This window comes from Mus musculus, chromosome 10, assembly GCF_000001635.26.
Source record: "Mus musculus strain C57BL/6J chromosome 10, GRCm38.p6 C57BL/6J".
NCBI lineage: Eukaryota > Metazoa > Chordata > Mammalia > Rodentia > Muridae > Mus > Mus musculus.
The window spans coordinates 5,288,900-5,311,213 of NC_000076.6; the positions used below are offsets into that span (position 1 = coordinate 5,288,900).

A 22,314-nucleotide genomic window follows, 5' to 3' on the forward strand; every position below is an offset into this window, starting at 1 on the left:
TTTCCAAGCTGAATGGCTGATACAGTATTGCAAACTCTTACACCATCAGAAAGAAAGTAAAATATCGCCACCGCAGAAAGAATGTTTTCCAACGGGACATAATAGCATCTCCCTCCTACTTATGCTAACTTATACCAAAGTCTGATTTATAGACTAGGAGGGGGGAAAAGACACTTTGCAAACTTACTGAATACTTTTTTTCTGCCTCTGAGGGCTGCATGTACTTAGTTATCAGAACCCGTTTTTAGCAACCACAGGAGTCGAAGAAATATTTAGCTTATTCACCCCAACGGTAAACAGGAAGGCAACCACTTACTCGTCCTTTGTGCCAGCATTCCAGGATCTCCTCGTCAGAGTTCTTGCCTTCCAGGAGGGTGAGCTGCTGGGCCCAGGTTTTCAGAAGGGTGCAGAACTGTTCCAGGGCCTGCTCGAGTTGGGTCACCTGGCCAAAGAACTCCTGCTCGGAGAGAGCCATTTCACTGACTAGGCTCTCCAGGCTGCTCTGTGTTTGGAAGAGGCAGTCTTCCCACTGCCTCCAGTCGGCGCGCAGGGCCTGCATCTCCGAGTTCAGAAGCTCACACCCACTGGCAGCTGTGTTCTGTTTCACAGCCGGGGCCAGCGACTCCACTCTGCTTAGGCGGCCTGCACCGATCTCTCTGGAATCTATCAGCTCCTGTAATGGAATATTGCCATGGAAACCAAGGAGGCCCTTAGTCACTTGGGCTACCAGTTTTCAACATGTGTGCAGATCAGGACTCTGTCCTGCTATGAAGTTTGAGCAAATGTACACAGGGAATGGCAGTCGTTGTGTCTATACTCTCCTAAGCTATATTAGTAGGAGTCAGTCTCATGAGTGTCTGACTTATTGCAAAATCATGCAGGGCGTCACAGTGTCCGTGCTGCCTGGACGGGCGCTATTTAGATATGTGGAAGTGTAGTGTTCAGCTCCTATAGACTAAAAAGAGTCCTAGAACCCTTACTCACCCTTATGTGGATGGATAAATGAACTGTGCCCTGTCTGTAATCTCTAATTTCCATCATCTCCCATAGAAGGGTGGCTTAAATCATTTCTTCCCTGCTGGGAGTCAGGCTGACCCACAGTCAGAAGAGAACCAGCCCTCCTCAACCTCAGATATTTCTGTACCTAAGGAGGCATTTTTATGGTCACCGAAATTAATAATTCACAGATGAACTTAATTAAGAGTTTAAAGCAAACTCTAGCCTAGGTTTGTTTATTGCTGGCATTTCTCCCTGGGGAGGGGGGAGGGGAGGGGGAGGGGGAGGGGGGAGATGAAACCCCTTCACCAGAAATGTGGCAATTCAGATACCATGTTTAGTGCTGAGGCTCACATAGAGAAAGGATTTTATGATATAATTAGAATATTCATTGTGAAATAGGCAAGTCAGGGCATGTCCTTGAAAATTAGGTGCTTCTAATGACATTTGTTCTTGTTAAAGTGGTCGTTCTGGTGCAAACATAACGTGTATTGCTAAGGCTTGATTTTGTCAGTGTTAAAGCAAAAATTATGTCTTCAGTCCTGGCTAGGTAGAAAGAAAGAAGATTATTAGGGCAGAAACAAGAGACAGGAGAGGAGGAGGAAGAGGAGGAGGAGGAGGAGGAAACAAGACCAATTACAAGCTAACCACAGAACATCAGGCCATTGAGTTCATACATGTATCATGGAAGTATGAAGCAGAATAGGTATTTTAACTAGTCCATATTTAACTAGTCCATATAACACACTTTGCATTTTACTTGATTAGCCTGAGGTTAATCTGTCTTCTCACAGGTACAAACAATAAAGGCACACTTTGATGTAGATCATTTACAGTGCCCAATTATATGGCAGTCAAAAGCACAATAACGTGAGACATAATTTTACACATGTGTAGGCGTATTCTTACACATGGTAGTTTATGTGTATGTAGTGAGCCTTTCTTGGCAGCAGGATTCTAAAAGTTATGTTTGTTCATCAGTACATAGAGTGGTTTGTGGTTAAAAAGAGAAAAATTATAGCTTAGAAAGTGCTAAATCTAACAAGATTGCTTTAGAACACGATATTCAACCTTACAGACATTTTTCAGATTTTGGACTTCCAAGAGTCTGCTGTCAAAGGTCACTTTCTTCAATTCCCTCAGATCCATTACCTCAGTTTCATTTGGTGGGAGAGCAGGACCACGCTTGCTGACTCTGATTCCATTCACATGGATTATCTTTGTGTCAGGGTGTGTGCTTGCATATGTGATGCACGCAAGTGGACGGGTGTGCACAGCCTCTGCATGTCCATGCGGAGATTAGAACGGGACATAAAGAGTCTTTCTCTGTCGCTCTCTGCTTTGCTTTCTTGAGTTGAGATATCTCAGGAAGCCGGAAGCTCACCGTTTTTGTTAGGCTGACTGGCAACCACCTGTTGCTCACTCAACAGTGTTGGGGTTACAGGCTCACCACTATGCCCAGATATTTACATGAGTGCTGAGAACTATGATTTAAGACCTCATACTTGGAGAGCAAGTGTTCCTCCATAGGGAGCCATCTCCTTAGCCCTAGTCCAGATCGTCAATTAGGGCATTGTAATTCACAGTGCTTCAGATTAGATTTTGCATAGATTTTCTTGTCGTGTATTTAAACTCTTTATGTATACATGCATGTCCACTCATGTCTCCATCCATGTAGACACTGTGTTTCCCCTTTGCATATTCTGAGTGAGGGATTCCACAGGATGGGGTAGGCTGAGCCTCAAAGGGCAGGAGTCATACTTCCCTTACCTCCTCAAAGGGTTTCAGGTTAACTTCTCACAAGCTTGATTTAGCACTGCTGTCTATTCCCTCCGAAATCTTGCAACCTGGTAGGCCCTTCACTCCATGCACCACTCTCGGAGTGGAAATGGCTCTCAGTCTTGCCAAAGAGCCCAAGTGTCAAACCCAGAGGCTACCTTCAACATCAGCAGTCATGGTGACCATGTAACTCTCCTCTTTTCCCTCTCTTTCAAAACTCTTTTAAACCTTAAGCACACCTGGGTTTGGAGTTTATGATCCTGATTCTATTTGCTAGACATGTTATAGACCCAACCTGTTCTGGGACTTCAACTACAGACTATGTCATAGGAGTTGATAATATCATCTCTTCAAATGAGCCTCCTGCCCTTAAAGACTGTTGTGAGAACTCAGTGCCTCCTAGATTTTACTTTCCCCTAGTGGTGCAAGTTTGATCCGCTCACCACTGAACATCTCCCCCACATCACAGGCTTCTCTACAGGGACCTATGTTCCCTAGGTAAGGCCTCTGTGAGTTTGGTGTAAAGACTTAACTTTTATCCCTGCCTATTATACTTGTTTGTATGCTTAATTATTTATTTTATGTCTTTGTTTAATTTCTTTTGATACAGGTTTTTCCAATGCACTCCTTACTGGTCTATGACTTGCGGTGTGGACCAGGGTGGCGTTGAACTGATGAGAGTCCTCTTGTCTATCCTCTGAAGTACTCACATGTGTGGTACCATGCCTGACTCACCCTTGACTTTGGCATAAGCCCATCCGTCCCTTTCTCAAACCCACTGAACTTTCTTGCTCAGTGCACTTCATGGCCAGGCATTGTGCTCAGTTTTTATATGACTCTCTCACTTAGGCTTCTGACGCTCCTTAGAGCTGGTTCTGGAAATTTGTTTTTTGTTTTGTTTTGTTTTGTTTTGTTTGAAACTCTTTTCTGTATTTCCATTGAGACTTGAGGGCATTGATAGAAGTGACTTTTCCAGAAACAGAGCTAGAAGGTCGGGAGATGAAAGATGATGTGGAATGCCCTTTGGCTTCAGAGCCTGAACTTGAAAAGACTTTCAAGTTCTGGCTACACTGGTTTTGTCAGCCCAATTGGGCACTGTTTTCTTAGACTCTCCTAGCACAGCAATATGTACATCTGCATAAGAAACACATACAGGCCAGCCCACAGTTTGCTCATAAGTGAAACTAAATTCCTTGCAATTACTTTCTTGAACTTTGTGTTTAGAGTTGCTGATGTACAAAACAATAAAACCCCAAGCAAAACTTGGAAGAAAACATTAAAAACAAGCAAACAAACAACACCCCCCTCCCAGAATCTTACTACCAAGTCCTTATCACAAATCTGCCACCAATGTGAAGAACCTGTGGGTCGATGCAGAAAACTATCGGCCAGAATGCTCACCTTGATTTTGAGCAGCTTTTTCTGGGTAGCTGATGGATCCCCAGATGTGTCCGACCAGCGGTGAAGCTCTTCCTTTGCCGAGTGGAGCCAATCTGCGAATTCCTGGACAGCATCTAAGTACATGAGGTGGTCTTTCACAAGGTCCTCCACTGTCCTCATTTTCTCCTATTTAACAAAGAGAAAGTGTGTGAACAGTCGTAGTCACTGCAAAACCGACATTGTGAAATGACACTCGGTAGAGGTTGTTAGGTAGCACAGAAGACTTCAGTTTTTACTCTTGGGTTCCCCATGTTTTTTTTTGTATAGAGTAGAGTTTATTCAGGGCATGGGGAGGGGAGTTAAGAGGGTAGTAGAGGCAGAGAAAAGCAGAGTGAGGGGGGGGAGGGTAGAGGAGAAGAGGCCGGCCATGAGTATATAAAGAGAGAGGAGGAAAAGGGATGGGTAGAGAGGGGGGAAGGCAAGCAGAGACAGAGCAAGACAGCAAGAAGAGGAGCAAGCCTCCATGAATTTAATATCTTAAAAGGAAACCATTACCAGCAGAGGTGGGTAGATCTGTGTGAACCTGAGGCTACCCTGGGCTACACGTGGAGGCTCCTCACCTCCAAGGTGAAGCTTTTGTATCGGTCTAAAGCTCACCTTGGCCACAGTCATTATGTCCTGAAACTGAGTTCTTAGTTCCTCCTGGCCAGCCTCTTTGAAGGACTCATCCTGGGTCTTCTGGTAGAGCTCCCTGGACTTTGCTGCGAGTTGCTGCAGAGCTCCCGTGTGATCCTCTGCCTCGGACACTATGGACTGGAAGTGGTCCAGCAAGGAAAACTTCTCCTTGAGCCCTGGCTGCAGCTGTAAAGGATGCTCTAGTCGCTGGTCCACGGATTCCATCCACTGCTCCAACTGGCTTTTCTTCTCTAGATAGTCATTCCATTGGTCAATCACAGACTCCAGGGTGCTGGAATGAGGGTCACACACTGTAAAACTGAGATTCAATTTTGCTGCCTCTACCAAAACACAAATAAAGGCCAAGGGATCTGTTTAAAGTGCTTTGCTGAATATTATTGTAATGAAATGTTGCTTTTGAGGGTAAGGAGAAACATTTTTTTTGATCTGCCACAATTAGGGTATGGTTTCTTCAAAGTTAATATATGCTAGAATTTTAAGTGAGCTGATGCTCTTTGTGTGTGTGTGTGTGTGTGTGTGTGTGTGTGTGTGTGTGTGTGTGCATGAGCACACATACTTAGGCATACATCTTCCTAATGGTAATTGTCTCAAGTGAACAGATAATTCATATATTACATTGTGGTTAGGAAACTTAGTACTCTACTGTTAATTAAATTCTGCTTAGCACAAATCAGTTCTTAAATTTTCTAGTGCAAAGTCTATATTACTAATATCAGATGTAATTACTTGTTCACTTCCAGCTAATTTTTCCAGTGAAGTATTTTGCCTGGGTAAATACTATGGTTGTAGACTATACACACATAAAGGCCAATTCTTTTGTGTTAAACACGTGACTAAATGAAGACTCAATGTATTTATAGGAAACACAGTCACATATTTAACAATCAGGCCACCAGATTTCTTAATAGAAAATAAATGATTTCCAGAATGACATAAGGAAAGACTCTTATTGAACTTTATAATACTCTCTCCTTCCCTCCTCCTCTCCCTTTCTCTTCTCTATCTTTCCCTCACCTCCCTTTCCTTGTCTCACTCCCTCCTTAATTTCATCTTTTCTCTCTGTCATCTCCACCACCACCACTCAAACTGCTAGGAAGTAATTAATTGACCAGAACACAGACTATGCTATGTTCATGCTGAGTGAATGCCCCTGGCACCTCTTGCCTAGTACCCTGCTATTCTGGAATCAGAATAAGATAGTTAATGAACTTCCATCTCTTGCTCAAATTGTTGCTTCTGTATTAGTATGTTTTAGTATTCTGTTTTGGTATGATCATGTAGTCTCATAGAGTCCTATCATATCAGACTCATAGGCTCAAAGAATTCCTGAAAGTTTCTAAAAAGTCTAAATCGATGTCATACTCCAGAAGCCACCAAAGCCACCTTCTTCTGCCACAGCTCAGGATCTTTTGAAAACTCTCTGTATTACAGTGTGAGTCAGAGCCTCTGGAAGGTGTACTTCTCCCCAGCTTTGATCTCCTAGCAGGCAAAAAGGATTTTTGTCTTGGTTCATTGTTTGCCACAATCACTGCATCAAGGAAACCACCCAGCACGGAGCTGTCAGATTTAATTTCTTGCCAAAATAAGAGTCAGAGCTCTGAATCTGTTTCTTGGATTTAACATTTTTCTGTAACATCTGACAAAAAACAAAACAAACAAAAAAAAAACCCTCCTGCATCTCTATTCACATTCTACAAAGCTGACAGCTGGCCAGTTGCCAACCACTGGGACGTTGTTTATGCTCTACAGTTTACTATAGAACGGGAGAAGCCCCAGAGGATCCCACTCTTTCCTTTGCTGATCACTGGGAGTTATGACAGAGATGGGATGTCCCGTTTGCCTAGAAAGCCACCTCCTCTTACTGTAAAACCAAGAACGGAAGCAAAGGCAAACAAATCCCATGCTGATGTTAGGGGCCCTGCTGCTGCCTGCGTGGTAGGAGACAGCTGCAGTACATTTTCTGACCCCAATGGCACAGCATCTTCTGTTTATATACTTGTTGTGGTCACTCTGGGACCTACTTCTGGAGTCGTTAGATAGTAGAGAGCTTCCAGAATATGGATTCTGGATGTGTTTTAATCTAATTCTCAGTGGTAGTTTTTTATCCAACAAGAGAGCTGGATATGTAAAGATAATTTGAGAGAAGACTCAGAGAAGGTGAAGGCTTCCATTTATAATAAACAAGGACACACTTTTCCCCTACCTCTTCATCAGTAATGGACACAGCACAGATCTACATTCCCTCCCTTCCTTTCCCATCTTTGTTCTTCCTTTGCTTCTTTCCTATCAACTAAGAATAATTTTTAAACTACACAGAAAGCTGTGTGTATTAATGGGACCATATTGTATTCCGATACATGGATATGTGTTTGAATCAAACAAAGCACATTCTTTCTTGACAACGTTCTACATTCACTCTATGGTGAGACTTTCCACTACATTTCCTCCTAGGTCTCTGAAATGTGTACTACGCAATTGTAACTTTCCTTATCCTGCTGTGTATGGGGCACTGCAGATTCTCTTGCTTGTATCTGATTATATTTGTGAGCATCCATTTCTATCCTGCCTCCCTGATATGCTCTCTGGTCTCTGGTATTCACCACACTACTGTAAACCTCACTGGATCACCTTTAGCGAGTCCACACCTGGGTGGAATTGGACCATAATGTTACAGCTCTAAAGACTTCAGAATGGGTTAATGATCAGCTGCATGAGAACGTGCCCCACTTCATGGAATTTCAGCTCTCCGAAGCTTAGCCACTAAACGCCTGGACACCTGTATCATTGTGATAACACATACACACACACACACACACACACACACACACACACACACACACACACACACATCCTACATCACCGGCTCAGTGTGATAATTCCAGGATAAGGAACAGACACATGCTTTAAACTTGGTTATCAGCACTATAATTTGCTAACAACACTTCCTTGCACGTGCCTGTGAACAGCTAAGACCTATTAAAGAATTGCTTGACTTACTATTACATATTCTTTAAATATTCTCGACTTAAAATGAGATATTTTTCCCAAGCTTGTGTTATGTGCAAGGTTCCATGAAGGACACTGGGTGGAGGTTGTGGGGTTGTGGAGAATGGATAAAAATATTTTGAAAAGAAAACACAGACGCAAAGCACACTAACATACCAGCACTAGTCTCTGCCCCGTGGGGAATATAACACAGGCAAAGACAGGCAATGCCTGCACACCACAAAAATAACCTGCATGGTAATTCCACTGCAGGCTGCTAAGATGCTGCACCATGGCTTTAGGAAACCACTGAGTTTTATTTGGGCAAGTAGGCATTAGGGGAGATTGTTGTACCTTTGCGCATGGACAGCCGAATTCATGGCCTCAGCCCACGCCTTTTTGAGCATCTCCAGCTGATCCTGAATTGCCTGCTGCCCCTCCTTGTTGCTGCTTCTTAAGGCCTGGTCCCCTTTGCCAATGGCCAGATTCAACTTTACTTCTCCTTCACCTTTCATAAGGAGAATGTCCTGGGGGTGGGGGTGGAGGGCGGAGAGAAGGAAATGTCTGTCAGTGGGAATGAAAACCTCTTATGCTAAACAATGGCAGCTTCCTAGAATTAAGGGGCCAAGGTCTGAAGTGAGTCAGTTTTCAAGCATGAAAATCTAAGTTTAATCCCCAGAACCCACATAAAAACCCGGATCCTTGGGGATCTCAGAGACTGAGCCACCAACCAAGAACACACACAGGCTAGGCCTAGGCTTCCCTGCACATATGTAGCAGATGTGCAATTTGGTCTTCATGTAGGTCCTGGACAACTGTAACAGGGGCTATCCCAAGAGATGTTGCCTATGCATGGAATATATCCTACTAGCTGGGCTGTCTTGTCTGCTCTCAGTGGGAGAGTATGTGCCTAGGTCTGCAGAGACTTGATGTGCCAGGGTGGGGGATATCTGGTGGGGAGGGGCACTTGCTCAGAAGAGAAGTGGAGGAGGAATAGAGAGAAGGATTGTGGGAGGGGGTGACTGGGAGGTGGGCAGTGAGTGGGACATAATGTAAATAAGTTAAAAAACCATCAAACAAACAAACAAACAGCTGGGAGTGGTGGCATGTACCTGTATTCTTAGCTCTGGGGAGGCAGAGAGAGGTAGATATGGGGCTTCCTGGCTGACCAGACTAGCCTGCTACAGGAGCTCCTGGCTATTGAGAGACTCAAAACCCTAGGTGTTTGATGACTGAGGAATGACAGTGCCACAGGCATGCACACCCTGCTCACTGCACCTCCTGTTCACCAGCCAAGAAAACTAAGGTGGAATATCTCATCATAAAATGAAAGCAGTAAATTTACATAGACACTAGGCTAGACTGATATAAGCTGGGCACGAGAAGCATGGGGTCCAAAGACCAGTTTAAATTTCTGGAAAACGTTGGGCCACCAGTTAACAATTACAATTTTGTTGAGTGGGTTCAGTGAGCAAAACTTAATTTAACCAATGAAGACATGTCTTCAGAGAAGGTAACTTCTCCCTTTCGTTGCCTGGTTGATTCCCATGGTTCAAGGTAATGTCCACCAGAAGTCTGCCTGCCTTGTTCAAGGTCATGTGACTGGAAGTCTTCCTGTCTTGTGTTTACAAAGAGCCCCTATCACTCCATTCACAGCCCAGATCTATGCTTTGTACTAACAATCCACACACTGGTCTCTGACCTCTTGGAACACAGGCACTAACGACTATTTCTATTTCCCAACAATGCTCATAGCACTTGTAACAGAGTAAGTATTTAGTGAACTTTGATGGTTAACTACTGAATGAAACAAACAAACAAACAAACAAACAAAAACTAAAGCTATTAAAACAAAAATATTCCTTTCCCCAAAAGGAGAATAAATAGTTTCTCTGAGTGTTTTATCCATTCCCCCCTCTCCCACATTTTCATTGGACACTTCCCAGATGACAAGGACCAGTTCTAGATTTGTGCATGGACTCAGAGAAATGGGCAGCAGTTGTGGGCTGCACATACCTGAATCTGTGACAATCGCCCCTCCAATGTCTCCTTGTTCCCAAGAGTGCTCTCTGCACAAGCCAACCTGTCTTGCACATCCTTCACCCGGGCCCACATGCTCTGTGTGGCTTCTTCCAGAGCCTCGTGCTCCTTCAGGGCCAGCTGACAGCTGCGCAGCTTTTCCTTGGTGACTCGGAGAAGGCTCTGGTAGCTGGTAAGGAGCTGGGTGCTCCGGCAGCCTCCCTTCCCTGCACTGTGGCTTTCTTCGCTGAGAAGCTGCCCTCTCTGGGAGAGCTTGTCGAGGGACTCTCTGGACAAACAGAATTTCTTTTTTTAGTTTCAGGATTCTGGATCCAGGGGAATGGAAAATGACTGTTGACATTGGATCAGGATCCAGACAAGAGCTCATAGCTGATATAACTTTAACATTAAGATGCTGGGAACAAGGCTGTCTCTTTGCCTTCTTAATGTAGTCAATACCTGTCAGGGACTATGAATCCATTTCTGCCATATCTCCTTCATTTACATCTCAGTGGTGGAGCCTATCTTTCTAGGAGGTCAGTCCGGAAAGTGGGCTCAGCTCATCCTGATCATCCTTCCATTTGTGTTTGATAGCCTAACTGTGAGAAGCTCCCATGCTCTGCTGTGACTGTTACAGTTCAAGTGTGAAGTGTTCCCCCATTGGCCCAAGGTTTAGGACACTCGGTTCCCAGCAGCAGGTGATATGTCGGATGTTTGGGGAGGTGGAGGGAATATGTCACTCAGGGTGAGCCTTGACATTTTATAGCCTGGCTCTACTTTCCATTCACTCTGTACTTCCTGACTGCTGATTCAGTGTTACAGGAGGGCTGGCCTTCCCCTGGCCCCCAGTGCCACCCCATCCCCCACTTTTCCCACCATGGTGAACAGCAAGCCAGAATCAAGCCTTCCTTCTCCATGTCTTCTGTGGAGTACTTTGTCTCAGCAGCAAAACAAGTAATTAGCAAAGTGAACATCTCTCCATGGCAAGGTGTCCAAAAGCAGAACCAAAGCCTGCCAGGGGCCCTGTCTCAGTAGTTATCAAACGGGGCTGCCAAACAAGTACAGTGGCTGTGTCACCTTATCCTTGGGTTTCACGTCTGCAGATTCCAGCAACAATGTACTGAATCTGTATTTTAAATGATCGTGTCCGTACTGAACACACACAGACTTTTCTCCATCTTTCTACTCTCTGATCAACGGCACAACAGCTACTTCTGTAACATCTGCTTACTGTAATTAAGAGCCAGTCCACTAGGGAAGGATATGACCGGGTTAGATAAAGTAATACCCAATTCATATAATTGGGTGCTCATGGCTCTTGATCTCTGCTGGGGTCCTGGATGAAGGAAGTGCCACATACACTTTTGGGTGATTTTTAGTCATGACATGAATTCTGCTGGGAGTTTGCAATTTTTTTCTTAAAGACGAGAGGACTGGCACATTCGACTATAGAGAGGACTGGGTGGAAGCGGAGAAAGACTGTGGTGTGAATTCAGCTGTTTTTACTCTGACTATAATCCCAGTGATTTGTTTGATTAAGCAAGTGGGCTCTGCTGTTTCCTGCCTCATTGACAGACATTGCTCTTCAGGGCACAGTAAGGAGCCCAAGTTCTAAACCAAGCTGCACTCACTGGAAAGCCTTTGACCTTGCCATCGAGGCAAAATGGGAAAGTCCTAGGAATGGAGCAAGAACACAAGGAACAAAATGTTGCAGATGGCAGTGGTGTCAAAAGATAAGGGGACTCTGCTCAGGGGAGGAGTCAGGGCAGCATTGACGGGAGACTGCAGAAGAGAGGGGCTGAGGGAGAGCCAGACCTAGTGGCCACAGCTCTCAGGCACTAATGCTATTGTAAGGATGAGTGAGCAGGATAGAGCTGGAACCTACGATGTAAGAAGGCATGGATGGGAGTTGGGGTGTCCTAGGTGTGATTTTGTAGTTTTCCATAGTTACGTCAGCTTCTTCTGGCAGTAATGAACACAAGGTAGTTCTGCAAAGGGAAGTAAAGTTTTGTTGTTTTGGTTTGGTTTTGTGTTTTGGGGGTGGGGAGTGGGGGGCAGGATCTCTTTGTGTAGCATTGGCTATCCTGGAACTCTCTCTGTAGACTAGGCTGGCCTTGAACGCACAGAGATCCACCTGCCTTTGCCTCCTGAGGGCTGGTGTTAAAGACATGTGCCACCCCCCCCCCACCCCCCAAGCTTAAATGAAGTTTTTTGTTTTTTGTTTTATATCAAATCTCTGAAGAGCTAAAGCAAAGTTATATAAAGGAGCAGCCCAATTTCTTGAGGAAAGGAAAAGGAAACGAGGCCCACACCTTTTGCAGGCTACGCCACTGCCATAAGGAAGGCAGCCTGGGTAGTTGAGATACTCAGGAACAGAAGAAATCACTACCAACAGCAACCAATAAACTCAGCCAAAACCCAAGAAAGTAACTAACAAGCCCGAGATATGCGGGCAAATCAACAATGCACTCGGTTTCTGCACCTGGCAGCCAGAAGTTCTCCCAGGAACATCTCGACCTTGCGGACTTCGTTTTTCTTCTCGGAAATATGGTGTTTACTCTCCCCTAAGTTTTCTGTTTTTAACCTTTCCTCCATCTCATGGATCCATAAGTTCAATTTTCTGTGCTGGTCCTCAAAGCTAAAGAGAAAAATGACATCTTAGAACACGCTCCATGTGTCTATTCCTGTCCCGACAGCTGAGGCTACTACAACGTCTTCTTTGCAGCAATTAAAGCCTCATGAGTTTTCAACTCATAAAGAGAATTCAACAAGAAGCTTTCATAAATAGTCCAAATGCCACAAGTAAGACAGCCTGATCCTATGGATGCCTTTTCTCCCTGGAACAAGGAGTTTTGCTTCCAGTGTTATATTCTCTTTCATCAATGTGTGTGTGTGTGTGTGTGTGTGTGTGTGTGTGTGTGTGTGTGTGTGTCTGCACATGCATGCATGGAAGTATGCATGTGCTTGTGCCTGTGTATATGTGTAACTGATTGGAATCTTAATCAATGAAATCCAATAGCTGTTTTCTATCAAGATTATCCCAACAGAAGTAAATACAACAGGAAAGAAATTGGTTTTAATATCCTGAGTTACCCAAACTTTCTGAAGTGGCATACAGCCAGGTTATGTATAATTACCAGTGGATATAATTTCTTGGCTTTATTTTTTCTGCATAAAAAATAAAGCCAAATGAGACTTTCAAAAGCAGTCATCAATTATTTTATTAGAATTAGCCTGGTGCTCAAGGCAGGTCAACATTCATTGTAATTTCAACTCACAGTTCAAACACTATTTGTGTCTTCACATGAATAGTCCCCATCAAGTGTTTGAAAAGTCCTTCTGTGTGTGGTGAAACCCACATTTCCTATAACAACCTACCTCCCCAGCTCTGAAACACAGTCCTGGAGAGCCTGCTTCTCTTTAAGGCATTGTTTCAGGAAAGCTTGGAATTCTTCATTGGCTTTTGTGATTTGCTCCTGGATGCTGCTAACAATCTGCTTGGGCAGATGTGCATACAGAGTTTGTCCTTCCTGAGTCACCACGTCCAGCTTGCTCTGCCCATCACTCAGCGAATCCAGGACACCCTGGAAGTCAAGGTAATATAGATAGTGGCTGTTATAAACAGGATTTTTCATTACAATGCTGAGCTGAGACAATAAAGTAAGGAGGAAGCAAGGCATAGACTAGAGGGAAAAGGCCTAACAAGGCTAGCTTGGATAAAAACTGGGACTTTGTCCCTCCTTAGAATGGGGAACAAAATACTCATGTAAGGAGTTACAGAGAAAAGTTTGGAGATGAGAGGGAAGGAACAACCTTGCAGAGAATGCTGCATCCAGGGATCCATACCATAATCAATTACCAAACGCAGACATAATTGTGTATGTCAGCAAGATTTTGCTGACAGAACCCTGATATAGCTGTCTCGTATGAGGCTATGCCAGTGCCTGGCAAATACAGAAGTGGATGCTCAGAATCATCTATTGAATGGAACACACGGCCCTCAATGTAGGAGCTAGAGAAAGTACCCAGGGAGCTGAAGGGGTCTGTAACCCTATAGGAGGAACAGCAATATGAACTAACCAGTACCCCCTGAGCTCATGTCTCTAGCTGCATATGTAGGAGAAGATGGCCTAATCGACCATCATTGGGAGGAGAGGCCCTTGGTCTTGCAAAGATTATATACCCCAATACAGGGGAATACCAGGGCCAGGAAGCGGGAGTGGGTGGGTTGGAGATCAGGGTGGGCGGAGGGTATAAGGGACTTTTGGGATAGCATTTGAATTGTAAATGAAGAAAATATCTAATAAAAAAAACAGAACTCCTAATTGAGGCAGTGCATGATGGGGAGAGCAATTGGAAACGAGGAGGAATTGAAAACAGTATGCTAGATAAGAATAGAATCTCACCAGAGTTTCCTGTTCTTAATGTCACAGTGTCCTAGCTCCAGCTCCCATCTCCTCATGTTGTTAGTGTAACAGCTCTGTATCCAGAAGCTACTCTGAATCTTCCTCATCTTCTCTTGTCTACTCTACACAAAGTCCAGTCCTCAGGACCCAACCTTCCTTTGTTTGAATGTACCTCTCCTTTGGAAGATCTGTGCTCGGGCTTCCACAAAACAAGGGAAACCCAGAATTAAATGCTAGTCATGTCTCCCTTGAATTCCAGAATATTCCATCAATTGTCACCATGACATTTCTGTGTGGAATTCCACAAAGTAGAGGACAATTCCAAGTCTGAATTTACCATCCCTCTTCCCAGAACCAGCCTGTACATGAAATAACTTGACTTTCAATATGGTGGTTTATTGACAGTATTTTATCATTCAATGGGCCACATAATTCTCATGTATCTTAATAGAGAATTTGGGGTGGTTGTTTAATAGAGTATAGGCTGGCCTCAAACCTAAGATTCTCTTATTGCAATATCCTGAGTGCCAGCATCACAGGCTTGCACCACCACAGTGGGCCTCGTTGATTTTTTAAAAATAAACATTGGTTTTATAATGCACTGTGCTGCATTCAGATAATTGGCTATGAAAACTTGGCTAGAACCTCATTTGGATCTGTTTTTCATCTTTAAAATCTTCCTAGGTGCATCTTCCTAGGTGCATCTTCATCTCCTTTAGTCAATAAAACCCAAGGAATCTGTGATTGCCATCGCTGTTTCTAAACTTAGACCCCAGTTACCAAAGAAGACACACCATACATTTCCCATTAAAACTCAGAAAACAAACAACTCTCAGAAGTCTCTCAATAGTGGTAGAAAATACTTGTGGTTCTGCTGCTATAAAAATTAAAATTAAGTTTTAATTTGAATGACTTTAAAGAATGGCCAGTGGGTTAAAAACTAGAGGAAGAGGGAGGTGGAAAGAAGAAAAGATGGACCAAAAGAAGAAGGTTCAGGCAAAGAAACTGTCTGAGTCTGGCACAAGGCAGTGACTGCGTTTGTGGTAAGGAAGGGGCATCATTAGCATCAGAGCATCGACATCAGGACCACAGCATTCACACCAGCACCACAGCACCAGAGCATTCATATAATCACCATAGCATCACAGTATCGACATCAGCACCTCAGCATCACAGTATCCACATCAGCACCACAGCATCACAGCATCCATATAAGGATATCAGCACCTATACCTGAAGATTGTGGAGCCTGGCTTCGAGAATTTGGCTGTCACCAGTTAGATTAGAAGATTCTCTGGCTGCTGCTTTTGCTCCTAAAAACCATTCTTGGAATTCTTTCATAGAACCTTTTGAAAATTCAGAAAAGAATAGATAAATTCAAAATGCTGAGTGAAATCCTAGGACAGTTGCAATGAATTATTTCTCCATTCCACTCCTTTCCTTCCTGGTCTTTAAAACACTCCCAAAAAACCCCCAATAATATAGATCTACAGTCATGAATATTAATGGTAGAATGGATAAATTACATCAAAGAGACTAAAAAGTTATAAAGCACTAGAAGTATTTGTTTTCCTCTTATTTTCCTTTATTTTGGTAAAGAGTTTGTAAGAATCCCAGGAGAAATGTACTCAAGAACGTTAAAGATATGAGTGTACGTTGCGTGTGTGTGTGTGTGTGTGTGTGTGTGTGTGTACGTGTGTGAAGGCCAAAAGTCTGCAGCAGCTGTCTTCCTGTTTCTCTACATGTTATTTTTGGCTATCAAGTCCCTCAGTAAACCTGGATTTCGTGTGTTCATCTAGACTATCTGTCAAGTGAGCTGTAACGATCCATCCATCTCTTCCTTCCTAGCACTAAGAAGACAGACATGTGCCACCCAAGTCAGCTTTTATAGGATGCAGAGGATCCATACCCAGGTCCTCTTGCTTGAACAGCAAGCTATTTACTCACAAGCCCTCCCCAGCCCTGAAAGAAAGCTTTTCTTTATGGCCTCATCAGGGACCACTTTCTTTACTACACTGACTTAGAAAAGATGAAGCAAATAAGAATGATGTTCCCACATCAAAGTGGAAGACAGCTTCTCAGAGTCAGAATCGGAGAGTTGGAAGTTTCTGGACCATATGGCTGTCATGGCTATGGCCTTTTCTACCATCCATGTGTATAGCAACAATTCATCCTAGCACGGAAAAGTGTCTAGCTATTTGGCTAGCCATTTCTGACCACTTGAACAGAGGCAGTTCTTCACACACGTAAGCTCCTATATGGAAGAGCCAGATATAATTGAGGATCATCAAAATGGCTAGATTCGTGGTCTCTCATGGGGAGAGGGGATATTCTCCAAAAGGTGAGAGCATCTGTAACAGAACCTCTGTCACCCAAATCTCACAGAGCACGAGTGAATTTGAAACATTAATCTGACTAAAAGGTTTGTTCAAACTTCTGCTGGCAGTTTCTGAGCAGCATTTGGTCCAAACCCTTTCTCATAAACAGATGATTCAGACTAAAAGCCCTTCAGCTCACCACTGAAGTGTTTTTCCAGAGAGTCCTGTATGCGGGCCTGGGTTTGGGAGCACAGCTGGCTCGTGGCTTCATGTTTCTTTATTAGCCCAGTCATTGCACGGCCCAGGCTCTCCAGCTCCACCGAGTGGTGCTTCCGGCACAGACTGTTGAGCTCTTCTTGAGTGGAGGTGATGCTGTTTTGTTGACTTTGAAGTTCTTTTCGTATGTCCTAGTGATGAAGGCACACTGTAAATATACTGGGAGGGATGCTCACCCCATTAAAGAGAAGTATTGTAATTATTTTTCCTGGTATGTTTTTAAGATCTGAAATTACTAATGTCAAAATCTCCTCAATTATGTATACTTGTAGGTTGGATTCAAAAGCTTCTTCTATATATGATAAGTATCTATACCTATAAGATCTTATCACTGAGGTCACGTAAACATGATATATATATATAAAATGACATCTCAGTATGGATGGAAGGAATCTCACAAGACCTCACCCCTAGACAAAGAGCTATAGGAAATTAATGGTTGCCAAGAGGGATAATCAATATTCTCTGAGGACGGCTTCCCAGACAAGTTATCCAGTCTCAGGTGGTCAGCCCTAAGCATGTGTATATATGATCAACAGCAAATGGACTCGGTAGCTTACATGCATGTGTGTGCATGTACGTGCATGTACGCATGCATGAACACACACACATACACACACACACACACACACACACACACACACACACACACACACACCAATAATTATTAAAGAAAGCCGGGCGTGATGGCGCACACACCTTTAGTCCCAGCACTTGGGAGGCAGAGGCAGGCGGATTTCTGAGTTCGAGGCCAGCCTGGTCTACAAAGTGAGTTCCAGGACAGCCAGGGCTACACAGAGAAACCCTGTCTCGCAACACACACACACACACACACACACACACACACACACACACACACCAATAATTATTAAAGAAAGCCGGGCGTGATGGCGCACACGCCTTTAGTCCCAGCACTCAGGAGGCAGAGGCAGGCGGATTTCTGAGTTCGAGGCCAGCCTGGTCTACAAAGTGAGTTCCAGGACAGCCAGAGCTATACAGAGAAACCCTGTCTCGAAAAACCATAAAAAAAATAATTATTAAAGAAGACATCATGAATTTGAGAGGAAATGGAGGGCATAGAAGGAGTAGGAGTGGGGGAAAGGTTGGGATAGAAATGATATAACTACAATACTCAAGCAAGAATCTCAAAAACAATAAAAGAAATATTAAAAAATTGAAAAAAATCCATGTAATAGACAAACTGTATATTTTATAAACCTGTGTGTGTATTCATGTATTGCAAGCATGTGTGCATATGGAGTTTAGATGACAGCTACCAGGATCTTTCCATCTTGAATTTTGAGACAGGGTCTCTCATTGGACTGGATGGAGCTCTCCTTGTCTATTTGACAGGATCTCTCATTGGACTGCTCTCAGACATAGCTAGGCTGGCTGAGTCCCAGGGATTTATCTGTCCATGCCCAGCAGTACAAGCTTGTACAGCAAGCAGATTTCCAACAGAGCTGTCTCCTAGTCGGTATTGATTCTTTAATAAATCATATCAGTTCTCCTGGGTTAAAAAAAAACCACAGCTCCTGGAGAGTGGTTAGAATCTGGGCTGTACTCTCGGCCCTCGAGCTAATTTAACAGGTTGTCATAGGTATTCAGCTATGATCCTGAGTTCAAGTTCTACATTAGAAACGACTGCAGCTCCCATTGTTCAGAGGGGCACCATGTGTGTTTGTGTAGGGATTGCAGGCTATGAAGACACACTGGCAGTTGATTTAAAGCTCCATGTCCTTGTCTGTAGCATAGAATGGCTGGAGAGATGGCTCGGTGGTTAAGAGTTCATGCTTTTCTCGCTGACCCATGTAGGTTCCCAATACCTGGGTTACCCACAACCACCTTCAACTCCTGCTCTGAGCCTTGTTCTGTACTCTGGGCACCTGGACTCACATGAGCATACACACACACAGGGAGAGAGAGAGACAGAGACAGAGAGAGATGGAGAGAGACAGAGAGAGGGAGACAGAGAAAGAGAGAGAGAGACAGAGAGAGAGAGACAGAGAGAGAGAGAGACAGAGAGGGAAAGAAGAGATTTTTTTTCAAAAGAGCAATGTTGAAAAGTCAACACAATATGTACATTTTACAAACAGTTGAGTGGAATTGTTGTCTGTTAACATGAAGAGAGGACAGAGGATGATTTCCTATGTTCATAGCAGCCTTACTTATAATAGCCAGAAGCTGGAAAGAACCCAGATGTCCCTCAACAGAAGAATGGATACAGAAAATGTGGTACATTTACACAATGGAGTACTACTCAGCTATTAAAAACAATGAATTTGTGAAATTCTTGGACAAATGGATGTATCTGAAGGATATTATCCTTAGTGAGGTAACCCAATCACAAAAAAGTCTTTAGATATGCACTCACTGATAAGAAACATAGAACACCTAAGATACAATTTGCAAAACACAAGAAAATCAAGAAGAGGGAAGACCAGTGGTTGGATACTTCATTCCTCCTTAGAATAGGGAACAAAATACCCATAAAAGGAGTTACAGAGACAAAGTTTGGAGCTAAGATGAAAGGATGGACTATCCAGAGACTACCCCACTCGAGGATCCATCCCATAATCAGCCACTAAACCCAGACACTATTGCATATGCCAGAAAACTTTTACTGAAGGGACCCTGATATAGCTGTCACGTATGAGGCTATGCCAGTGCCTGGCAAATACAAAAGTGGATGCTCACAGTCATCTATTGTATGGAATGCAGGGCCCCCAATGGAGGATCTAGAGAAAGTACCCAAGGAGCTAAAGAGATCTGTAACCCTATAGGTGGAACAACAATATGAACTAACCAGTACCCCTGGAGCTCATATCTCTAGCTGCATATGTAGCAGAAGATGGCCTAGTCAGCCATCACTGGGAAGAGAGGTCCCTTGGTATTGCAAACTTTATATGCCCAGTACAGGGGAATGCCAGGGCCAAGAAGCAGGAGTGGGTGAGGAGGGGAGCAGGGCGGGGGGGGGGGTATAGGGATAGCATTTGAAATTTGAAATGTATATAAAGAAAATATCTAATAAAAAATGAAAAAAATCACAGAGTTCTTCAGATGAGCATGTCCAAATTAAAAACATGGATAGTGACGCGATGAAAAACTACTTGAGGTTCAAGCTTAAAAATTGATACAAAGTCGAGTTGGAGAGATGGCTCAGCAGTTAAGAGCATTGACTACTCTTCGAGAGGTCCTGAGTTCAATTCCCAGCAACCATATGGTGACTCACAACCACCTATAATACCTGACGCTGTCTTCTGGTGTGTCTGAAGACAGCTACAATGTACTTATATATATGTATAATAAAAAATAATTCTTTTTATATATACACACACTATATATAAACTCTATATTTTTCTCATATTATGAGTCAGTCTGGGTGTTAATACTTTTAATATGAATAATTGAAAGGAGATATTATATCTTTATCATAGTTGTAAAACAGGAGAATTAATAATAGAATAGTTTTTGACCCACCTTGGCTTTCTTCAGCCCTTCGCAAGTCTCGGTTTGGGCACATCTGGTCAATGATTCCTCCACATTGATCAGCCACGCTGTGATGTCCTTGACAAATCTCTCCACTTGGGTCCTCTGAGCCGTGAAATCCTTCAGGGTTCCCCTTGCTTCCTCGGTGATTTCTTTGGCGTGTTCCAGCTTCTGCCTTAAGTCTGCTTCTATAAACTAAATACAAAGCTCAATTTCGTGAAAATCTGGGAGGACGGAAAGCACACTCACCAGCTAGGAATTCTGTTTACGAGTAACTCCATCAAGAACACATTAGGCTAACCATAGAAGCCTCTCCAATACTAATAGCTTTTCCCAGGATGGAAAACCAGGGAGTGTGGGCTGCCGACCATATTGAGCGAGGGGAAAGAGCAGCGTCTCAGCTAACCCTTCTCTCAGAGTGTGGTGTTGATGGAGGTTCCAGGGAAGAGAAGATCACATCGTCAGAGAAAAGCTGGACCAAAAGTGTGCTGTTAATTTTCCTTCCAAGGGACATGCACACGAGCCTGTCTGGTTCCGACTCTGATTGGAGGAAGCCCACCATAGGATTTAATGGGAAAACAATTTTATTCTGTAAGATATTGATTTTCTTCTCCTGGGAGGAGGTATTCCAGGAAAGTTGATTTTGGTGTGTGTGTGTATCCTGAGTTAATAAAAGGACTTATAAGTACTCTAAACTAAGAAAAATGATCTTAATCCCACAACTCAAATATCCGTGCTATTTGGCAAAATCAGCAAACATAAAGACTTGTGTTGTATTCTTTTTTTTTTTTTTTTTTTTTTTTATGTCTAGCTTAGAGCAGCTGCAAGCAAGAAGCTGAGAGGATCTTTTCTTCTTGCTCTGCTGTGAGTTTCTACCCCTGCTTGGCACAGCTGGAGGCTCCACAGGCCTGGAGGGGAGGGGCCAGGGAGAGGCGGGAGAGGCCTCTGAACAAGACTCCAGGAGCTGCCCCACACAGCCCCTGCTTCTCTAGGTCTGTGGTTTTTTTTTTTTTTTTCTGAGAATGCTTTCATTGCTGAGACCAACCCCTTCTCACCTGAGAGCCCCCCTCCCCAGCTGAAGGTCCCTGGAGGATCTTGAGTATAGAGTACACTCTTTCCTGCCCCCTCACTCTCTCTTTTCTCAGCCCAAGGCATCTCTGCTTTCATGCCCCAGAAAGCCTTCTTAGACAACCAGCTGTCCTCACGCTGTGGACTCTAAGGGTGGTCTCTTTCTTCAATCATAACTTTTGGATTGAGCCCACATGCTGATACACACTCTCCCTCCCCCAAGCCCCACAACTGCGGCTGAGATGCTGGCCAACCACACAAGCCTTTACTCTTTGGCAGATACATCAGAAGTCAGCCAGCCTGCCTGGCAGGGTTTAGAAACCAGAGGCTGGTGGCTGCCAGCTGCAAGGGACAAATGAGGCTGCCCTCTAAGTGGTGTCACAGAAATTCTTTTCCTTATACTTGAGGACAATTAAGAGATATCACCTGACCTTCTTGGGGCAGGGGTGGGGCAAGTGGAGAGAAAGAGAAGGAGAGATGCAGAACAATAGTAGCTCACACCCCAAATCCTTGCTAAATCCTCCCTCTGCAATAGCCGAAGGTCCAAATACATGGGACAGAAGTCATCATCCCTTTTTATTCCAACCATGAATAGGAATGGCATTTCCTTTGCTTCGGATAAAATGTCCAACATTCCCATACGTGCCTGAGATCATGGCCAAGCATGGCCTGTCAGTTAAAGAGAAAGTCAAAGACAATGGTACAAGAAGAGAGAACAAATCCATGAACATAACTAATAAATAAATAAAAATAGGCAAAGGCACCCCAGAGGTGTCAGCTAGAAGTTAGTGAGGCTGTCGGCCGAAGTGGTAAGCCTTACAACATTGGGTTCATCCAGAGCTCAGACATTAGAGTAGCCTAGGTTCCCTGGCCAACCCAGCTTCCCCCTGCCCTGCCTTGGT

At 43.9% G+C, this 22,314-nt stretch overlaps 1 protein-coding gene across 21 annotated transcripts in view; it reads right to left on the minus strand.

Annotated features, from left to right (window-relative positions):
- Positions 1-22,314, minus strand: part of Syne1 (spectrin repeat containing, nuclear envelope 1) — a 530,501-nt gene that overhangs the window by 268,708 nt on the left and 239,479 nt on the right. For all 21 annotated transcript variants that reach the window (NM_001347732.1, NM_001347711.1, XM_017314047.2 and 18 more), the window contains 10 exons: positions 20,336-20,539; positions 16,779-16,986; positions 15,495-15,607; positions 13,234-13,439; positions 12,338-12,493; positions 9,853-10,144; positions 8,191-8,363; positions 4,813-5,122; positions 4,177-4,341; positions 317-673 (listed from right to left, as the gene is read on the minus strand). In NM_001347732.1, the coding sequence (NP_001334661.1) occupies positions 317-673; positions 4,177-4,341; positions 4,813-5,122; positions 8,191-8,363; positions 9,853-10,144; positions 12,338-12,493; positions 13,234-13,439; positions 15,495-15,607; positions 16,779-16,986; positions 20,336-20,539 (2,184 nt within the window). The remainder of the gene's footprint in view (positions 1-316; positions 674-4,176; positions 4,342-4,812; positions 5,123-8,190; positions 8,364-9,852; positions 10,145-12,337; positions 12,494-13,233; positions 13,440-15,494; positions 15,608-16,778; positions 16,987-20,335; positions 20,540-22,314) is intronic.